This window comes from Lissotriton vulgaris, chromosome 9, assembly GCF_964263255.1.
Source record: "Lissotriton vulgaris chromosome 9, aLisVul1.2, whole genome shotgun sequence".
NCBI lineage: Eukaryota > Metazoa > Chordata > Amphibia > Caudata > Salamandridae > Lissotriton > Lissotriton vulgaris.
In genome coordinates this window covers 324903051-324923006 of record NC_141697.1, presented here as the reverse complement: position 1 = coordinate 324923006, position 19956 = coordinate 324903051, and the positions used below count along the sequence as shown (strand labels likewise).

General features: G+C 44.3%; 1 protein-coding gene across 2 annotated transcripts in view; it reads right to left on the bottom strand.

The window, feature by feature from the left end:
- Positions 1-213: 213 nt before the first annotated feature.
- ZC3H14 (zinc finger CCCH-type containing 14) overlaps positions 214-19956 on the bottom strand; it is a 355429-nt gene continuing 335686 nt past the window's right edge. For both annotated transcript variants that reach the window (XM_086937625.1, XM_086937624.1), the window contains exons 16-17: positions 1949-2055; positions 214-984 (exon numbers count right to left, since the gene is read on the bottom strand). In XM_086937625.1, coding sequence (XP_086793751.1) covers positions 978-984; positions 1949-2055 — 114 coding nt within the window. In that variant the 3' untranslated portion in view covers positions 214-977. The remainder of the gene's footprint in view (positions 985-1948; positions 2056-19956) is intronic.

Below are 19956 nucleotides of genomic sequence, written 5' to 3'. Positions count from 1 at the left end.
TTTATAAAATAGTGAATAAGGCTTTTAAGCAAGGAGTAGAGATAGCTGGAATTTGTGCAACAAGGCACGCTATCAGATATGCTGCGCCCTCATCTAAGGGAATTATACCAGCTCTCCTTGCATAAAAGTCTCCCGCTGAGGGAACTGAGTTCTCTGAAGTAGATAATGCACAATCTATTTAAGTATTTTCAAATAAACCAAAGAGACTTATGTTGTCTTGTAGATGAACATTATATTTTATTGTTCACATACGGATTTATGAAGCCACTTTTGAGGCACATTTGTAAAAATTGTAAAAAATAAATAAAGGCAATTAACTTGTGTAGGAACCAGTTACAGTACTAGCTTATAAACGTTGATGTAAAGCTGGTAAAAAGATTCAAATTTTTCAGATGGATAAAGTTTGGCATACAATGTGCTATTGAGTCTCTAAAGGGTAAAGCATGACTGTAAACTAGCATCACAAGAGGAAGCCCTAAGCAAATGGGAGAAAATCTACATCAGCACTAATTAAAAGTAAGTTTATTTTACAGGGAAATGCCAGGAAGGGCCAGAAGCAATATAATAAATAATGCAATGGTGCACAAGTCAAAAAAAATCATCTATTTTGGACATTGTTAGGCCCACACAAGACATAATTTATCAATTTCCAATAGTCACATATGCAATAAAAATAGTGAGACGTTATGACATCAACATAGAAACTATACAACTAGGACAACAGATTAGTGGACTGAATATTTCCCTCTCTTAATATTTCTCTGGTTGCTTTTTATCCAATTAAAAAACATATAAAAACAGTGAATAAAATGTACAAACATTGAAAAGTAGGAACAATTTGCAAAGTAGGTTATCAAATTCCTTAAATGAAAACCGCACTCTGTATTATCCAAAGTCCTGAATTTCTGGAGAAAACTGTCGCAGTGGGCCTAGCACTCTGGGTGACCATCGGGCAAGATAATTCCAGTATGCACCAATCATTCACTGAAGAAACAAAAAGAACTTGGTAAGACATATTACAGTGGCCTGAGTGAACACAAACAAAACAGAACCCACTTATGCTATGAGAGAGTGGGTTCATTTTGAAAGTAGGGATGCATCAAATTATTTCAGCAGGAATCTTGTGGCAGGTGAACCAAACCATGGAGTCCCTTACTTTTTTTTTTGTTTTTTTTAACAATCCACAGTAACAGCGTTAGTGCTTACAAATTACATGGGGTATTTACCGCTTCTGCAAGACCCAAGAGCTCATGCAGAGTGCCTAAGAAAAGAGGAGGGATTGTAATGCTGTGGGAGAAAGGAGATGGCCGGATATCAGTAGTAATGGCACTTTTGTCTTAATAAAGTGGCTCTCCGAAACTTTCAATTGGATAATGATTATTATGGAATCATATGGACTAACCCTCCTGAAGAAACAGCGACTAAATGATACAAGCATTATTAACACACCAATGCGTATGGCTTGCATGACGGAAACATTAACAGTGGGCACATATTGGCAGCAGAATGCCATGCATGACACTAAAAATTACAGAACCCTATCATTACCGACATAATGACAAGTGACTAGCAGTGCATCTTAACATGAAATACCAGGTCCTCTAGTGTATGGCACTTTTTTTGTGTTTATCAATAGATAACTAAGCCTGTATGTAGGCGGACTCGGAAGAGGGGGTGGGGGAGGCTTTAGAGGGAGGAAGGCATGAATAATTGTTTAAAATGTACAAGTAGAATATACACTGTTAGTAAGCCCATTTAATAAAAGAGAACATGAAACTGAGAAAATAAAACTCCTAACACCAAAAACGATGTGCTTTGCAATTATTTTCCCATAAAACATTTAAATGAAGCAACGATGCAACATTTAATGTTCGCCAAATGCAGATTCTTCAGATATTGTACAATAAGAAACCACCTTGATTTGCATCACAGCTCAAGATCCACTTACCTGGTTTGTGAGCGGGTCCATTTTAAAGCATGTCGTGGAGGTACGGAGGAAGCAGGGTGGTAGAAGGTGCAGTCAGGCCTTTGACACTTGGTGTTGTACCTACAGGGCTGGAAGGCGAGAACAAAGGACATTTGTAAAGCTTGCTGGCTGTAGGAGAGAAACTGCTAGATTCAACAGTGCTTTTTTATGCCGAGTCTAAAGATTTGATAGTCATCAAGCTAGAGGTTTCACCCCCTTGAGTAGTCCCTATTTGCTGTTCTGGAGGCCTAAACTCCTTCATTAGGCCTCAAGTCCCCCAAGAGTTTTCACCAGTTTAATGATGCTCAACATATATCCCCTCGGGATAATCCATGTGTCGTATAATCAGGCTGACCACCCTCAACATGATCCTTTGCCTCGGCATTCTTCACACTCTCCTCTACAGGCTCAACCATAACAATAGCCATCACCGTCTTCAAAAGGCTGCCATTCCCTTTCAAGACTATCCATCACTTAAGACACATGTTCCTCCTCCCAAATGCCTGTACCACATACCCAATAAACCCAAACGTCTCCATATGGATCGCTCCACTTCCCCGTTTAGGCCGGCCTTCTTTATAACAGCAGCTCCTAACTAGGCCCCACCCATGTTTATAGTCACTGACTCCATTGAACCCGTGTGCTGCCTGGGGTTCGCACACCTCTGTGAGAGAGCTTTTTCATGGTCTTATGAACAAACTCCACACACTATGCATGTCTGATATAGGAAGTGTTGGTCGGAAGAAAAGGTGGATTATTTTTGAGGAACTGCTTTGGGTGCAAAAATGGCACATGATAACCTTGCGACCCATTGATCTTCTTTCCCACAGCTGTGTGCCCCAGCAACAGCAAGGAACAAGTAGTGTATGGATTTTTTGGAAGGCAAAAGCAAACCGTGTCCCGCTCCTCGCAGAACATATGATTGTGGACCCAAGCCAGCCAAGTGCCAGACACCAGATTATTTCATAGCCTAACAAAAAGATCCAAACAGCTTAGTGCTGAAAACTTCCTTTTTTTTAAAAATCTGAGGTTTGTCTAATATTCTACTAAAAATCTGTAAAAGCATAGTGCCCAACTGAAATTTATTACATCTCCCATCCCTGTGACAGAGAAGACTGGAACCATTGAAGGGTCTCAGAAAGATAGTGGCGAAATGGACTACAAACAAGCATTGGCATAGCCAATAGGTCGCGCTTTTGGGAGCTTACAAGTATTTAGTTATGCAGCACAATATCCTTGGTGCAACAACATCAACTGTTGCATGGCTAAACACTTATAAGGTCCTAAAAGCGAGACCTATTGGCTATGCCAATGCTTGTTTATAGCTCTGTGGGACAAGCTGCTGGCTGGTCCTTACTATGCTAGATTGCCGCCCAGTGTAGACGAGGGTCTGTGCCCACCCTCCAGTAAGCGGTGGTGACGGAGTGACACTCTGGGGGGGTAGTAAGGAAAGGGGCTGCAGTCCTCGGGGTGGGTCCAGCGGCAGTGTTTGTTAGTGTATTGCCGTGCTGGACTGGTGGTAAGGAAAGGGCTCCAGGCATTTCGCGACCCACCAGTGGGTCCCTACCCACAGGTTGGGAAGCACTGCCCTGGAAGATGTCTTTACATCTAGTTAATCATCCGCATCCCTCTGGAGTAGGGGTTTTCTAACCTATTATGCAGAGCACCCCATTAAGTAAAATAATCAGGCTGGGATCACAAAAAGACAAAATAAGAATCAACATTTTCCTGGAATAGCTAAAAAAAAATGTTTTACATTTTATTTTTCAGTTTACACAACATAAACAAGAACACCCAATTGGCATCATAACAGTGTATGTATACAGATCGACGACCTCATTATCGCCACTTAGGACTGTAGGCAGCATCAGGGGGGGGGGGGACTCATGGGGAAGGAACACAATAGCAGACAATTTAAACATTGTGAGGAGTGGCCAAGCACTGCACTTCTGTAGGTGGCGATTATCTCTAGTGGCCATCCCCTCCCTCCCCGTCAGACCCAGACCCAACTGGTGTATTCAACCCACCGCCCTCAATGTCAGACGCATCCTGGGAGGAAAGCTCCCTCTCTGCTAGCCCCGCTGCACACATGACTCGCCAGGCGATGGAATAGCTAAAATTGAATTAAGATAGCAGCAATTACTAGCCAAATGTGGCTAACAGATGAATACGTGATGAGGGACTTCAGGTCTGTTTGGCGTATGCAAATTAAGCTTGTTATTACCACCCCCCATAAAGTTATGATTATAAACGGGTACAATATTTCTTTTGTTGGGAGGGGAAGATGGCGGCCGGGTAGGACGCTCGGCCGGTGAGCTCCAGACTCTGTGACTCCTCTGACATGAGGATGTAGGAAAATCAAGCCGAATTGCACCGAAACGAAACGCAAGAAAGCAAATATCGATATATTGAGCATAAGATAAGGATTTCTACTCCGCAGAAAAAAAAACACGGTATGATAAGCTACCTGGCGGATGAGAGTGGTGCTTTTTGGAGAAAGTCACGCTCACCCCTCCGGGCAGTATCCGGTGAAGCGGGGCGCATCTCTGGAGTCTGGGCGGCCGCCGTGGAAGCAAAGGCGATCTGCGCGAGAGCTTCCGCGCGAGAGCTTCCGGGAGATTGAACTTTCAGTTCCGGGTGCGAGTGGCAGAGCCTTTCCAGACGCGGAACGGATGTCAGACTCGCACTGGAGTTATAGAAAAAAAAACGGTGTTTGTGGAGCCTTTTCAAACGGCACTAAGCCGGTGCCGAATTCTCGCTGGGGCAGCAGCAGGAGCGGCAGGAAAAAAGACCAAGTTTGTGGTTCCCGGCGTGGAGCCCTCCTGGATAACGCGGAGCTGTTGCCAAATATCAGGAAAAAGGACCACGGCTATGAAACAGGTCGTGAAACAGGTGGTGAAGAAAGTGACGATCGAGTACATTTCTGTAAAGGTAAGCACACAAAAGCCACTAAAAGAGCGCAAAAGAAAGTAGAACTTGCTAGAGCACAGCAACACATGAGTGAACCACTGAAAGCGACAGAGGAGGGCGGAGAAAGCTATTTTGAGGTAGAAAAAACTCCAAATCATACAGAGGCAGTAGAAAGAGAGAGCCTGCGAAGCAACCCAGGAGGGGGACAAGTAGAGGTGCAGGGCAAGCAGGTCGTGTCAAGCTATAGCCTACGAAACAGGAATTTTTTGAAACAAGAACAATATCCTAAGGGTATCTCTCCCAGGGAGATTAAAAAAAGAACTAGAAAACCAGCTAAACAACACAAAGAGTAGCTCTGAGAGAGGGACAGTCACCTTCAAGGAGAAAGTTGACTTATCCCAGAAAGGTAAAATCAAGGTTATCCCGTCATTAAGAACTTACTTTAAATTCCAGCTACAACAGAATCCACACACAGAGGAGCGGGCACAAAGACTGGTATATCTGTCACCAAAGGGGCCCCCTTTTTTGGGGGGGAAAGATAGCACGCCTACCCCTGCTACAGCACAACCCCCTATCAAAGACAACACACATTCGAGAAAACAAACAAAGCTGGGCTTAGAAGAAGAGACACCAAAAGGCGGTAAAATCAAAAACAAGGCAGTATCAAAGAATTGGGAGGATATTTGGAAGAGCAAAGCGGAAGGAACAGAGGAAAGAGCAGCTTCCCTGCAAAAAGTAGATATAGCGGAAGGTGGTGTAAAAGGTACAGTCGCCACACAAATAAGGGAAGAGATAACAGACGAAGAAGACGGCGAGCTAAACACGGGAGAAGGAACTCCGAAAAATCCCAAAAGCCACACAGACGAATTCCTTGAAAAGATATGGACAGAGATGAGGGAAAATGTTTCCATTTCAGAGGCCAAGCAAGATAAGATTCAGGAAGTGTGCGAGAAGCTGGATAATAAACGAAATGTATTAGGGGACAGAGTGACGGCTGTAGAAAGTAAAGTGGGTGCTCTGAATAAAAAGGTGGAAAAGAATCGAAAAGAGATAAACTCCCTGAGGCAGGAGAGCAAAATAATAAATGAGAAGATGGAGTCGCTTGAAAATCAGGCGAGAAAAAACAATATACGGATATTAAACGTACCAGAAAATCAAGAAGGGTCAGACATTAAGAAATTTGTGGTAGAACTTTTGGCAGAACATTTTCCCTGGGCTGACAAAGCACTATTAGAGGAAGACATACAGAGAGCACATAGAGACCCATTTGGTAAAAACAAAGAGAGGAAAACGACGAGGAAAATACTTATTAACTTCAAAACTTATGTGTTAAAGGAAAAAATCTTGGGAGAGGCATTGAAAAAGGGAAATTACAACAAAGACAACTGGACTTTCAAAATCAGATCAGACATGTCGAAAGCCTCCCAAACTAGGCAATGGGAGCTGGGGAACCTAATGCCAGAACTACAACAACTCGGTGCCACGGTACAGATGAAATTTCCTCCATCACTGAGAATAATGTGGCGAAATAAAATGAGGAACATAAGAGACCCAGAAGAAGTTAAATCCCTCATTGAACTAATAAAAGAGCAAATCCGAACTGAAGAACCAATAAGTTAAAGAAGAAATCTTTCGAGAACCATAAAAACAGTAGAACATAAGTAGAACAATGGTGCAAGGCTTCGCAACAATCATAAGACATACAGGTCAAGAGTCACGAGTCAAGAGCTACCAAGGGTTATGAAGATAACCCAAAGAAAAGAAGATGGAGGCTTCCCCTGGGAGGGCAACGACAAAACACAAAATAGAAAACATAAAAACTACACGGAATGGAAAAAGGGTGGGGAGCAAAATAGGGAAAAAAACAAGAAAAAAATCCTCATAAGTCGAAGAATAATGAAAATCAATAAGGAGTTTTTTAACATAAACAACATAACATACATTAGATTAAAGGGGAATGTGACAAAGAGAAACAGGACAGATGAGGAGTACAAATAAAGAATTCAAAATACTCTCCTGGAATGTAAACGGTATGAGGACAAAAAGCAGGAGAAACAAAATCCTGGAGTATCTCAGAACATCAGAAAGTGAAATAATAATATTACAAGAGACACATCTACTGAAAGAGGAATGGGCTCAAGTAACAAAGACCTTAAGATGGGTAGATTCATACGTATGTACCACACAAAAATGCAACACTAAAGGGATAGTGATAATCCTCAAAAAATCACTCAAAGCTACCCTGGACTCAGCAGAAGTAGATTGTAAGGGAAGATGGGCAATAGCAAGAGTCAAGATAGGAAATAACCCATTCACAATAGCAGGATATTACGGACCTAATCTAGATGACGCAGACCCTCTACAGAAACTCTACTCTCACCTACTACAGGCTATCTCCCCAATAATTTTGGGAGGTGACTTTAACCTTATAATTGACCCCAGCATTGATAGGTCCCCACCGGGGAGGCAGGCAAACTTACCGAGAATGAGGGAATGGATCGGTATCTATAAAAGAGACCTAGAATTGATAGACATCTGGGGAGATAAAGGAGATAAAAATCAACCATTTACGCTTCATAACAAAAACCTGGGGCATAGGTCGAGGATTGACTACTTCCTTATTGACCAAGAGCTGTCAGGAAGTGTAAAAAACCTAGCTCACCTCCCAGCTCACTTATCAGACCATTCTGCTGTCCAGCTAACACTTCAAGTAAAATCAACTGAAATTCAAAGAAGATTCACGGTAGAGAGAGCAATATTACTTGACCACCAAATTATGAAAGAAATTGAACTGGAAACAAATAACAAACTGGAACAACAAAACAGGTCATTTGGGACACATATAAAGCTGTTTTAAGGGGAAAGTTATTAAGTTTGGGAGTATATAAAAACAAAAAAATGAGACAAGAAATAACAGATCTGGAGAAAAGTATTAACTCTTTCGATACCCAAATAGTAGAGGAACAGGACACAACTAGGAAAAAAGAGCTAGAAATAGAAAGAAAAAGCCTGAAAGAAAAACTTGAAGACATCCTAGAAGACAGAGTGCGTACAAAGTGGGAATCAATTAAACTAGCAAATCATGAATACGGAGAAGGCTGTGGAAAGTGGCTCTCTTGGAAACTAAAAACAGACAAAGCCAGGAATAAAGTAAAGAGAATTCATCAAGAAGGTCAAACAAACCCAAGCACAGATGAAAATATAATCAGACGAGAGTTTATGAGATTTTTTGCTGAGCTATACACGGAAGATACAAACCCACAAGAAAGTCAGATAGACTCATACTTAGAAGGCATCCCATCTTTAGCTCTTACGGAAGAAGAAAAGGAAGAACTAAATAAAGAGATCTTAACAAGTGAAGTAGAGGAGGTTATCAGAAGCCTAAAAAAGGGAAAAGCAGCAGGCCCGGATGCACTACCAAATGAGATATATATCGCATTAAGAGATATTCTGCTACCACACATTACGGAGTTGACAAACTTGATCCTCAAACAACAAAACAAAATACCCGATTCTTGGAATGACGCAATAATCACAATCATTCTAAAACCCGGTAAGGATCCTACAAGATGCGTATCATACCGTCCTATATCGCTGCTCAATGCAAACTCCAAAATTTTCACAAAAATCATGGCAGCCCGATTAGGAAGAGTAATGACCAAAAGGGATTTGTTAAGGGGAGACAACTACATGAAATTACACATGAACTTCTGAGTTCTATTGACATAGCCACGCAAAAGAAAGTCCCCCTTACCATACTCACTGTCGATGCCGCTAAGGCATTCGACAGAGTTAACTGGTCCTTCCTAGAAAAAGTCATGACTAAAAACAACATAGGTCAACCATTCATGCACGTCGTGAAACAAATCTATAAGACACCAAGGTCAAAAATCCTAGTTAATAGCAGTCTTACAGAGGATGTGAACATAGGAAGAGGAACAAGGCAGGGATGCCCTCTCTCGCCCCTGCTTTTCAACCTATATATAGAACCGCTGGCCAACAAATTAAGAAATACCAAAGAGATCACCCCCTTCAGACATCAGATGTGGGAGAAAAAGATCGCACTATATGCAGATGATCTGATGATTTTTACGGACAATTACGTCAACTCGAAGTCAGCTATAGAAGAAACCATAAGCGAGTTTGGGAAAGTCTCAGGTTATTTGGTAAACCATTCAAAAACCGAAATTATGACCTGGAACACTCAGTTCAAAAGTCCAAACATCAGGAAGGAAATAAAATACTTAGGGATTCTAGTAAACCATGAACTAGAGAAGATTCCACAACGTAATCTTAACAAAGTCACAGGAGAGGTGAGAAAGTTACTTAAAGTGTGGTCCAGTTTACCATTAAGTCTTATAGGAAGATCGAATATCATCAAAATGTCAATTCGGCCCTAGTATACATTCCTTTTTAATTCCATTCCTCTAGAATTTGGAAAGCCCCTTTTAAAAAACCACAGGGGGATATCACCAGCTTTATATGGGCTTCGAAGGGAACCAGGATTTCATGGAAGAAACTCAGGAGGGGAAAACAAGATGGAGGATTATTAAGCCCAGATCTGGTGGAGTATTACAAGGCGTTTCAATTTAAAAACATACGGACCCTGCTAAAAAGTCATCAATACTACCCTAAATACCTACAAGCAATGACAGAAACAGAAGATCATTTTCTTTTCAAATTTGGACATCCTAAGTACTTTAAAAAAGTTAAACTGAAGACTTTAAGGGAGGCAGCAAAGTTGTGGGTACAAATCAGAGCAAATTTAAACATCCAATACTACAGTGTAATGGCCCCTATATGGGACTCACCGGGAACCCCAGAATGCCTAAAAGACTCAATGGCAACCCCCTTGAAACAAGCCAATATCAACTACTGGGGTCAACTATTAAAAGGATCAACTCTGATAACATGGGAAAAACTCCAAACAATTACCAATGGATCAGTCTCCAAATTTAAGTATTATCAAATCTCAAGCTGGGCAAAAACCATCTCAATAAACAACCAAGAGAACGAAAAATTGGAAAAGGAAATGGTAAAAAACCTACCCATAACCAAGGAGGTTGCAAAGTGGTACTGGGCTTTTATAGCTGCAGGAGAAGGAGACATGAGGATAGAGGACCAAATCTGGGGGAGAGATATACACTCAGCTGATCTGGATAGAATTTAGGAAAAATCTGTTGAAAAATGCTGGTCAACTCAGCTTTAAAAAGAAACCATCTATACACTATACATCGCGCATACTGGACACCAAAAAAGTTGTCCAAATTTAAAAACGCAGGCGTTAAAAAGTGCCCGAAATGTGGGGAAGAAAAATCAGACGACGTCCACATGTTCAGAAACTGCCCCCGATTGGAAGAATATTGGAAAGAAGTGGGTAAGACCATGAGCATGATCATGCATAAACAGCTAACTGTAAGTACAACCCTTACTCTTTTTGGGATTGAAGACACAATAGATGGAGGGGGATTAACCAAATATCAGGAAAATCTTCTCTTTGTGTTAATTGTTCTTGCAAGGAGGGAAATTTGTATTAACTGGGTTGGGCCATCCCCACCATCACATAGAGACTGCATGAATTCTGTCTTAAGGATTAATAAACTAGACAGGAAGGGAAACACCAGTAAGAGATTTAAATATTGGGAAATCTTTGAAAGCCACCTAATCTCCAATACAGGGTTAATACACACGGTCCCATGATTAATGCGAAACAACATCTGGTGGACAAGTATGATACTTGTCGAGTAGCCTAGATGGCTAGCTCACTCCCACACATCCAAACCAGATTTGGTATTATGTAATGGCTTAAGGGTACTCCCCAACCACGAGAGACCAAGGGGCAGTATTGGTAAGAGAACCAGAGGCAGAAACCTGAAACTCCAAATACATAGAGCTTCGCAATATAAGGATAAAAACAAACAAAATAAAAATATATATTTCTTTTGTTAAAGGGGTTAGGATGATAGAAATTCGGATAAATCCATATTCTCCCATTTTAGACACTGTGGGTATTAGTGGCATAAGAACTAATACTGCCGTTGAGATTAATTGAATACGGAGATGTCCAGCTGTGAGGTTGGCAGTGAGTCGAACTCCTAGGGCTAGAGGTTGAATAAATAGGCTAATTGTTTCAATAATAATTAGGACTGGTGCTGGGGTGCCTTCTGGTAATATGTGCCCTAGGCGTGGGTTGGTTGATTTCAAAGGCTCGTTAGTTCTGTTGTTATAACTTCTCATTTCGATGCAAATGTTTCTCAAATAATTAATATTATTATAATCACGGCAACTAATGAAATTAAGGATCCGATAGATGAAATTGTGTTTCAAAGGGTGTATGCGTCTGGGTAGTCTGAATATCGTCGAGGTATCCCTGCAAGGCCTAGGAAATGTTGTGGGAAAAATGTAAGGTTTACCCCAAGGAATATAACACCAAAGTGAATTTTTAGATCAAACCGGGTGAAGTGTATATGCGGAAAAAAGCGGGACCCAGTGGACAAACCCGCCCATAATAGCAAATACGGCTCCTATGGATAAGACATAGTGAAAGTGTGCTACAATATAATATGTGTTGTGTAATACAATGTCTAATGAGGAGTTCGCTAGTACAATACCAGTTAGTCCACCTACAGTAAATACAAAAATGAAGCCAAGGGCTCAGAGTATTGGAGGATCTCATTTGTTGGAGCCTCCGTGTATTATTGCCAGTCAGCAAAATACTTTTACACCAGTTGGAATAGCGATAATTATTGTGGCAGGAGTAAAATATGCTTGTGTGTCTATGTTTAAGTCTACAGTAAATATGTGATGGGCTCATACGATAAAGCCCAGAAGTCCAATGGATATTATTGCTCCAACGATGCCTATGTACCCAAATGGCTCTTTTTTAGAAGAATAATATGTTATGATATGTGAAATTATCCCAAAGCCCGGCAGGATCAAAATATAAACTTCAGGGTGACCAAAGAGTCAGAATAGATGTTGGTAGAGTACAGGATCTCCTCCTCCGGCGGGGTCAAAAAATGTAGTGTTTAGGTTTCGATCAGTGAGCAATATTGTAATACCAGCTGCGAGTAGGGGAAGGGAAAGGAGAAGGAGAATAGCAGTAATTAGAACGGATCATACAAACAATTGTGTTTGATATTGGGTCATTGAGGGAGGTTTTATATTAATTGATGTAGTGATAAAGTTAATTGCCCCTTAAATTGAAGAAACTCCTGCAAGATGAAGAGAAAAAAGTTGTTAGGTCAACAAAGCATCCACGTGGGCAAGGTTCCCTGCTAGTGGGGGGTAACTGTTCATCCTGTTCCTGCCCCTGCTTCTTTGCCCGAGGCGGCTAGCAGGAGTACAAGCATTGGCCGCGCGGAATGCACAGATGGGGGCTGCAGCGGGAGAGAGAGCACTGCTAAGCAGTATTTAATTGTCCAATGGCAGGAACTGGTCGGGGAGGGGTGGAGCGAGGCGCGTGCTTGTGCGCGTAATCGCAAGCTGGTGGTCAAGCGTTTGGTAGCAGCACTTTTAAAACCAGCTTACAAAATGTCTCGCAGAGTAGCGCAAGCGCTGACTCAGGGAGACCTAAAAATAGGTTTAAGAAGCACCATCTCAGAAGACCAACTACAAATGAAAACATTTAATTCAAAGTAGTTGTGTGGGATTAGTATTTATGATACTGGCGCAGTCACAAAAACATGATTGATACATTTTATGGAACATTTCATAATGTTAAGGAGGGTTTGGGATTGAATAAAAAGTGCAGCACTACTGTATTGCAATAGCGGCTGCTTTAAGTTAAATAGAGTCCTCATGGTCCAAATAAATCACGAGCTTCCATGTAGTCTATGGCCTACGTAAACTGATTTGAGAGAGTAGGAAAAGGCTGAAAAGAGAATGACAATGGTGGTCATCCGTTTTGCCAGCCACCTCTCCTACAGCTGCTGCTGACCCTTGAGGAGCAGCCATTTAGAGTGGGGAGACAGATACACACACACACACAGACACATATATATATATATGTGGCGGCTGGCTGGCTGAAAATAAAGAACTGATTAAAGCACAGAATTTTGGGTCTGCTTCTCGTCATTTCAAAAAAGAGGCAGGAGCCTTGTCCTGGTGACGATTTACATATATATATATATATATATATATATATATATATATATATATATATACATATATACACACACACACAAACACACATATATATATATATATTATGTAATTTGTAAACATTTTTTGCACGGCAGGGTGCATTCATCTGTCTGTTTAATTATTCTTCACAGAGTGCTTCTGTCTACCACAGCTTGGGGCAATGGGCCAGCACACCTCACCCATTGGCTCACTTCACTTTGACTGACTGCACAAAACTTGTGCATATTCCACAGATAAATCTAAAAATTGTTAATTTCTCTCAACTCTTTCAAAGTGTGCTTTTTATTTTTTATTTTTATATATTATCTTAAAAACAGCTTATTATTTTGCCTGCACTTTGGGTGCAGAGTTAGATGGTGATTTATTTCCTGTGGCCCTATTTTTTATTTTTTGCATAAAGGGATCAGGAATCAGTAGTAAAACTGCCATAGCAGTGAGTTTTTTTTTTACATTTAAAACTTTATTTTAAGTGTAGTGACCAAAGTTAGATGACTTCATAAGACAACCCCGAAATCCAATTGGTGATCTTGGTAAGTTAGTAATTTCAGAAGAACATTGGACGCGAAGGCTGCATTTCTTTATCAAATTATGAGGAGGAAATCTATTTCGTAATAATATATTTTATATTCTATGATTACAAAACAAAGTGTTTGTACATAAGTGACAGTGGGGTGCAAAACGTGCTCGGTGCCCATGCGAAAGTGGTCTTAAAGTGCAGTATGCTTATCACAATCTATAGCAATTTGCTCAGTCTATGTCCCACTAATTGAATTATTTAAGCACACTCTAGTCAAAGGCGTTTCGATCAACAGCTAATTCAGGATCATTATAAGGATTTGAATTATAGTAAACCGGAGGAGGAGAAAAATAAAAATCCACGTGATTAATGCTCAGTTCCCAATACATAACAGGTACCATGTGATCTCAGGACAGGTCACATGGAACCAAGCATACACAGGCAAGAATCTTAATGTATTATGCTAGGCACTTCAGGTAGAGGCTGGAACCGGAATTAGAGTCCTCACACTGAAACCGAGAAGCCAATCGATCCCAGCATCTGGCATAAATGTATTTTGTGGAGCAGTGCACAGTGGCAAGGATGACATCCACCACTTCATGAGCAGTCAATTGCCGCCACTCAAACTTCGTGGATGGAGGAGTAGGTGGCAGAGATTCAAGAGACGACACCGACTCATTGCTGAGGCTGGAGGTCTTTGTGAAATGGCAGCCTGATCAGATGACAGACGTTCATGCTCAGAGGTTTTGGGTACCACACTCTCCTGGCCCAATCTGGCAGGCATACAGGAGTTTCTAGTCTCATTCCAGCAGGAATGCATTGTCTAAAAAGTGCTCTTATCAAAACTCCATTGAGCATTGTTGTTGATACTCTTAGTTCTTGATGGGGACAAACTAGCCAGAGTTCTCTCAGAAGACACCCTGTACACATTGAGAAGTAGACACCATTTGTGCTCTGCAAGACAACGTCTGATCAGTTCACCCATGCTGGTACTCAGGGACATCGCCAGGTTATTGGTGTTCAAGAAGAAGCCATAGTTCTCCCACCACCTCCGAAGATGCAAAGTCTCCTAGCAAAGGACCCACAACCCCATTCTACCCAGCTTGTTGCAGTATTACATGGCAGTAGTGTTGTCCATGAGAATCTGCATCAGCCTTCCTTTGATGGATGGCAGGATGGCAGGATGGCCAACAGAGCCAGACGAATGGCCCTCGGGTCCAACAGATTCATCTCTAGGAAAGGTCCAGCTCCACAACAGAGCTCCCTGTCTCCATCTACCACAGGTAACCTGTCCAACCCAGCAGTGATGCGTCCCTCACTGATATCAGCTCTGGGTGGGGAAGGGAGAGGAGCCTGCCATTGCTCACAGAGTGCCATCACTGCAGTCTCGAGTTGTCTCCTCCAAGATCGCTTCTGTGTCAGAAAGGCTGACTTGATGCTGGGCTCACTGGAACTTGATGTTCCACTGCAGAGCACACATGTGCCACCTTGGATAGTTTTTAGATTATTTGTGTTTACAAAAAAAAGGCAATGTTAAATCATAATACATTAGTATTGTACGTGACAGTAGGCCACCAGACACTTGATGAGGAAGAGGCAAAAGGCTGAGGCCAGGACGTTTCAGAGCCACTCTCACCTTGATCCAGATTCAAGTCTGAAACACCAGGATCATGGTCCCAATGTGATGGAGTTGCTGCGGAGGAGGAAAGGACCTGAACTCCACTGTGTTCAGCAGAGTCCCAATGAATAGAACCATCTACGAAGTAATTAGGTGTGACCTATGCTCATTTATTGTGAACCCGTGCGATGAAAGAATTTTGCCATTGTCCAGAAGTGGTCCACGACTGACTGCGGCAAGGCCGACTTCAGCAGTCAGTCATCAAGGTATGGGAACATTGGGACAACAAACATCCAAAGATAGGCTGTGAGGTCTACCATCACTTTCTTGAATATCCAGCGGTGCTGGTGAGGCTGTAGAGGAGCATGGCAAATTGAAAATGTTCCAGGCCCGCCTTGAATCAGAGGTAATGCTTGTGGAACTGAAGATGGGTATATGAAAATGCAGGTCCTGCAAGTCCAAGAACGCAACCTTGTCAGCTGGTCCAGAGCAGAGAAGATCTGGGCCTATGTGAGCATTTTGAATTTGTCCTTCCATAGGAAGACATTCAAGGGTCGAACTTCCAGGACAGGCCTGACCCCTACCATCCTTTATTAGGCCAAAGAAATAGAGAACGTAACTTTTTCAGAGTCCAGTACCTTCTCTATGGAACCATTGGGGAGCAACTTCCTGCAGCAAGATAGGCAGATGCTTCGCCCAAATTGGTTCTGCTGTTGGAGGGTTGTCGGGTGGGAAGAAAGAAAAGGCAGAGCAAAGCCTTTTTGTACAATCTGTGAGACACATCTGTCCGACTTGATAGATAGCCAACGCGGGAGGAAATGCTGAATTCGGACTCCCACTGGTTGGGTATACTCCGCTGAGGGCACACTAAAGAAGTTTGTTGGGTGATGGAGCAGGGAAGGAGGAGCTGGAAGACTAGTGTTCCTGTTGGCCCCCACTTTGCAAGTTAAGTGTCAGCGACCTCCAAGCACAAGTTATTACTTGTGTAACGATATATCTGTAAGAGACATTAGTTAGTGATAGATTCCTTATCGCCCCACCCATCCTCCCTGTTCTGCGAACTGATTACTAGGGTTAAGGACATCCCTTCAGGGCCCTAGTTTTATGCACCAATGGTCAATATCTTGCATGGCTCTGCGTATCTGGCGTGGAAAGTTGTGTACAGAACTGACGTCAGCGCGCACAGGTGGCGCCTAAGTTCTCTCTGTGACATCATCTCTGCGCTGCCGCAGGGGTACTGCTAAGTAAAACTTTCAGGTCCCAGTGAGACGCCTGGGGATATTCTAAGGTAAGTAGTAACTTGTGCATCTGAAAGAGACACGTTAGTGATAGATTCCTTACCTTAGAATAGAAACCCCAGCAATACCAACCCTGGTGTGGGTCTACGAACAAGATTACACCAGAAAGTCACAGAGCACAGAATGGCCAAAGAAGCTGTCCCTCCAGACCTGACTGTCAAGCCAGTAGTGCTTGGTAAACGTGTGCAGCGAGGCCCACGTAGCTGCCTGACAAATGTCCTGCAAGGAAACGCTGTGTCACAAGGCAGTAGTGGCTGCCATTGCCCTGGTGGAATGGGGTCAACCCCACAGGAGGCTCCTTCTTAGCCAATGAATAACAGGCCTTGATGCAGAGAACGACCCACCGGAAGATGGTCCGTTTGTGCACAGTACGACCTTTTTTGGGGCCTACATAGCCAACAAAGAGCTGGTCATCTACCCGGAACTGTTGTGTAGGTAGAAGGATAGCGCACGTTTTGGGTCCAGACGGTGGAGCCTCACTTCTTCTCTGGAAGGATGCGGAAGGGGAAAGAAGGTGGGCAAAGTGATGGTCTGACCGACGTGGAAGGGCGTGACAATCTTTGGCAAGAAAGAAGGACGGGTCCTCAGAACCACCTTGTCCGGATGAATAGACCGGAAAGGAGGTTTCGAAGAAAGAGCCTGGAGCTCACTCACTCTTCTGGCAGAGGTGACAGCGACCAGAAAAGGCGTCTTAAGAGTGAGAAGACGTAAAGGACAGTTATGAAGGGGCTCGAAGGGAGCGCACATCAGAAACGTCAAGACAAGGTTTAAATCCCACTGAGGCATGATAAACGGCACCAGAGGGAACGTGTGCATGATGCCTTTTAGAAAACGGTTGACAACTGGGGACTTAAAAAGAGAATACTGTTCAGGAGCCTCTAGAAAGGCGGAAATGAACAAAAGATAACCTTTAATAGTGCCTAGAGCAGAGCCCTGCTGGGCTAAAGAAAAAAGGAACAGAAGAACCTCGGAAAAAGGGGCCGAAAGGAGATCCACAGCTTTCGCAGTGCACCATGACACAAACTTGTTCCACCTACAGGTGACTGCCAGCATGACAAAACAGACTTCGGGAGGAAGACCAAAAGGGGTCAACTGTCGCAGCTCAAGCTCCACCCATGGAGGTGGAGGCAGGACAGGTTCGGGTGGAGGACCGTCTCCTGCGACAGAAAATCCTCCCAAAGAGGCAGTCGGATCGGGGGATCGATTGCCATGCTGAGTAGCTCGGGATACCAATATCATCATGCCCAATCCGGAGACACAAGGATGACTTGGGCCAGGTTGCGCCTAATCTTCTTCAGCACTCTGGGCAGAAGTGGTATAGGAGGAAACGCGTACAACAGACCACAGCTCCACTTGCGATGAAAAGCGTCTCTGAGCGAGTGCCGCCTTGGAAAGCCAAAGCACAGAATTGATGACATTGCGCGTTCTCTTCGGTGGAAAATAGATCTAACCAAGGCTCTCCCCACTGCTGAAAGAGACCTTGCACCATGTCAGAGTTCAGATGCCATTCGTGATCCATCAAGTACCGGCAGGTGAGTTTGTCAGCCCTGGCGTTCAGAAAACCTACCAGGTGTTGAACCACCAAGGTAATGCCTTGATATTTCAGCCATGTCCGGAGGCGCAGAGCCTCCTGACATAGGGTCCAGGACCCCGCCTCGCCCTGTTGCAATACCACATGGCGGTGGAGTTGTCTGTGAACACCTGCACTACACTCCCCCAGACAGAGGGAAGGAATCCCTTCAGTGCAAGCCGGATCGCCCGCAGCTCCAAAAGGTTGATATGGAGCCGAGACTCCGCCAGAGACCAGAGGCCTGTGACCTCTGCCTCTCCCAAGTGGCCACCCCATCCCAGGAGGGACGCATCCGTCACCAGTGTGCACCGGTTGGGGAAGGGAGAGGGATCTGCTACGACCCAATCTTGATAAGTGAGCCACCACTGCAATTGTTGAGCAGTGCCTTCCGAGATCTGGACCTAATCGGACAGGTTGCCCTAATGCTGCGCCCACTGGAACTTCAGGTCCCACTGCAGAGCCCGCATATGCCATCTGGCATTTGTCAACAGCAGGATGCAGGAGGCCATCAGGCCCAGGAGCCGTAGGGTTATCCTGACTGAAACCCAGGATAGAGGCCGAAAGATCGGAATCATAGCCTGAATATCCCGGACTCGCTGGTCGGGAGGACAAACCCGAAACAGCGTTGAATCCAGATCCGCTCCGATGAAGGGGAGCTTCTGAGAGGGACTCAGGCGCAACTTTGGCACGTTGATGGAGAACCCCAGCGACTTCAGGAGATCCGCCGCAGTCTGAAGGTGGTTGACGACTGCCTGGGGCAAGCCCGCCTTCAACAACCAATCGAAGACGTAGGGAAAGATTGACACCCCTGACCTGCACAGATGAGCTGCGACCACCGCCATCACCTTTGTGAACACCCGAGGGGCGCTGGTAAGGCAGTAGGGGAGCACTGCAAACTGAAAATGCTCCTGGCCTACCGTAAACCGCAGGTAACGCTGGTGGGCCGGCAGGAAGGGGATGTGAAAATAAGCGTCCTGCAAGTCCAACGCTATCATTCAGTCTCTGAGGTCGAGGGCAGCCAGGACCTGAGCCAGAGTCAGCATTTTGAATTTCTCCTTCCGGAGGAAGCGAATGACGTCCCGGAGGTCCAAGATGGGGCGCAGACCCCCCCTTGTCCTTCTTGGGGACCAGAAAGTAGTGGGAATAATAACCATTCCCTACTTCCTGCCCAGGAAGGCGCTTGATGGCCCCCTTGGCCAAGAGGGCAGTGACTTCCTGTTGGAGAAGAACCAAATGATCACCCGACAGGCAGTGGCAACGAGGTGGCATGGCTGGAGGGGAGGACTGAAAGGGAAGGGAATAACCCTTGCAGATTATCTGCAGCACCCACTTGTCCGATATAATTTCGCGCCAGTGGCGGAGGTGGTGGCGGTCCCTGCCACCCACCGGCATGGGCTGCTCCCTGAAGCTCGGATTAGGAAGGTTTGGAGGTGAAAACAGCGGGGGTAGAGGTGGACTGACCAGCATGCGGATTCCCAGAACCGCCCCTGCGGAAGCCACGGGCGCGGCCGCACTGAGGCTGGTTCTGCACAGGTTTATTGGTTGAGCGAGCCTGGGTGCCTCTGCCCTGGCCACGAAAGGAACGAAACCCAGGAGTGGCAGGGTTCTTTGTAAAAAGATCCAAGGTCTTGGCCGTGGCCCATGAGTCCTTAAAGCGCTCCAGTGCACTGTAGGCCTTATCGTCAAAGAGGCGGGAACCATCAAAGGGCATGTCCATGAGCGAGCCCTGGACATCGGGCGAGAACCCAGTCGAACACAAACAGGCGTGGCGCCGCAACGTCACAGTCGTGGAAATTGCCCTGCCCAACGAATCAGCGATGTCCAAACCACACCTGATGGCGAATTTAGCAGCATCCTTACCTTCAGCAATCGCTTGGGAAAGGATAGCCTGGACCTCCTCAGAACACTGAGGCAAGACCTGAGCAACAGAAT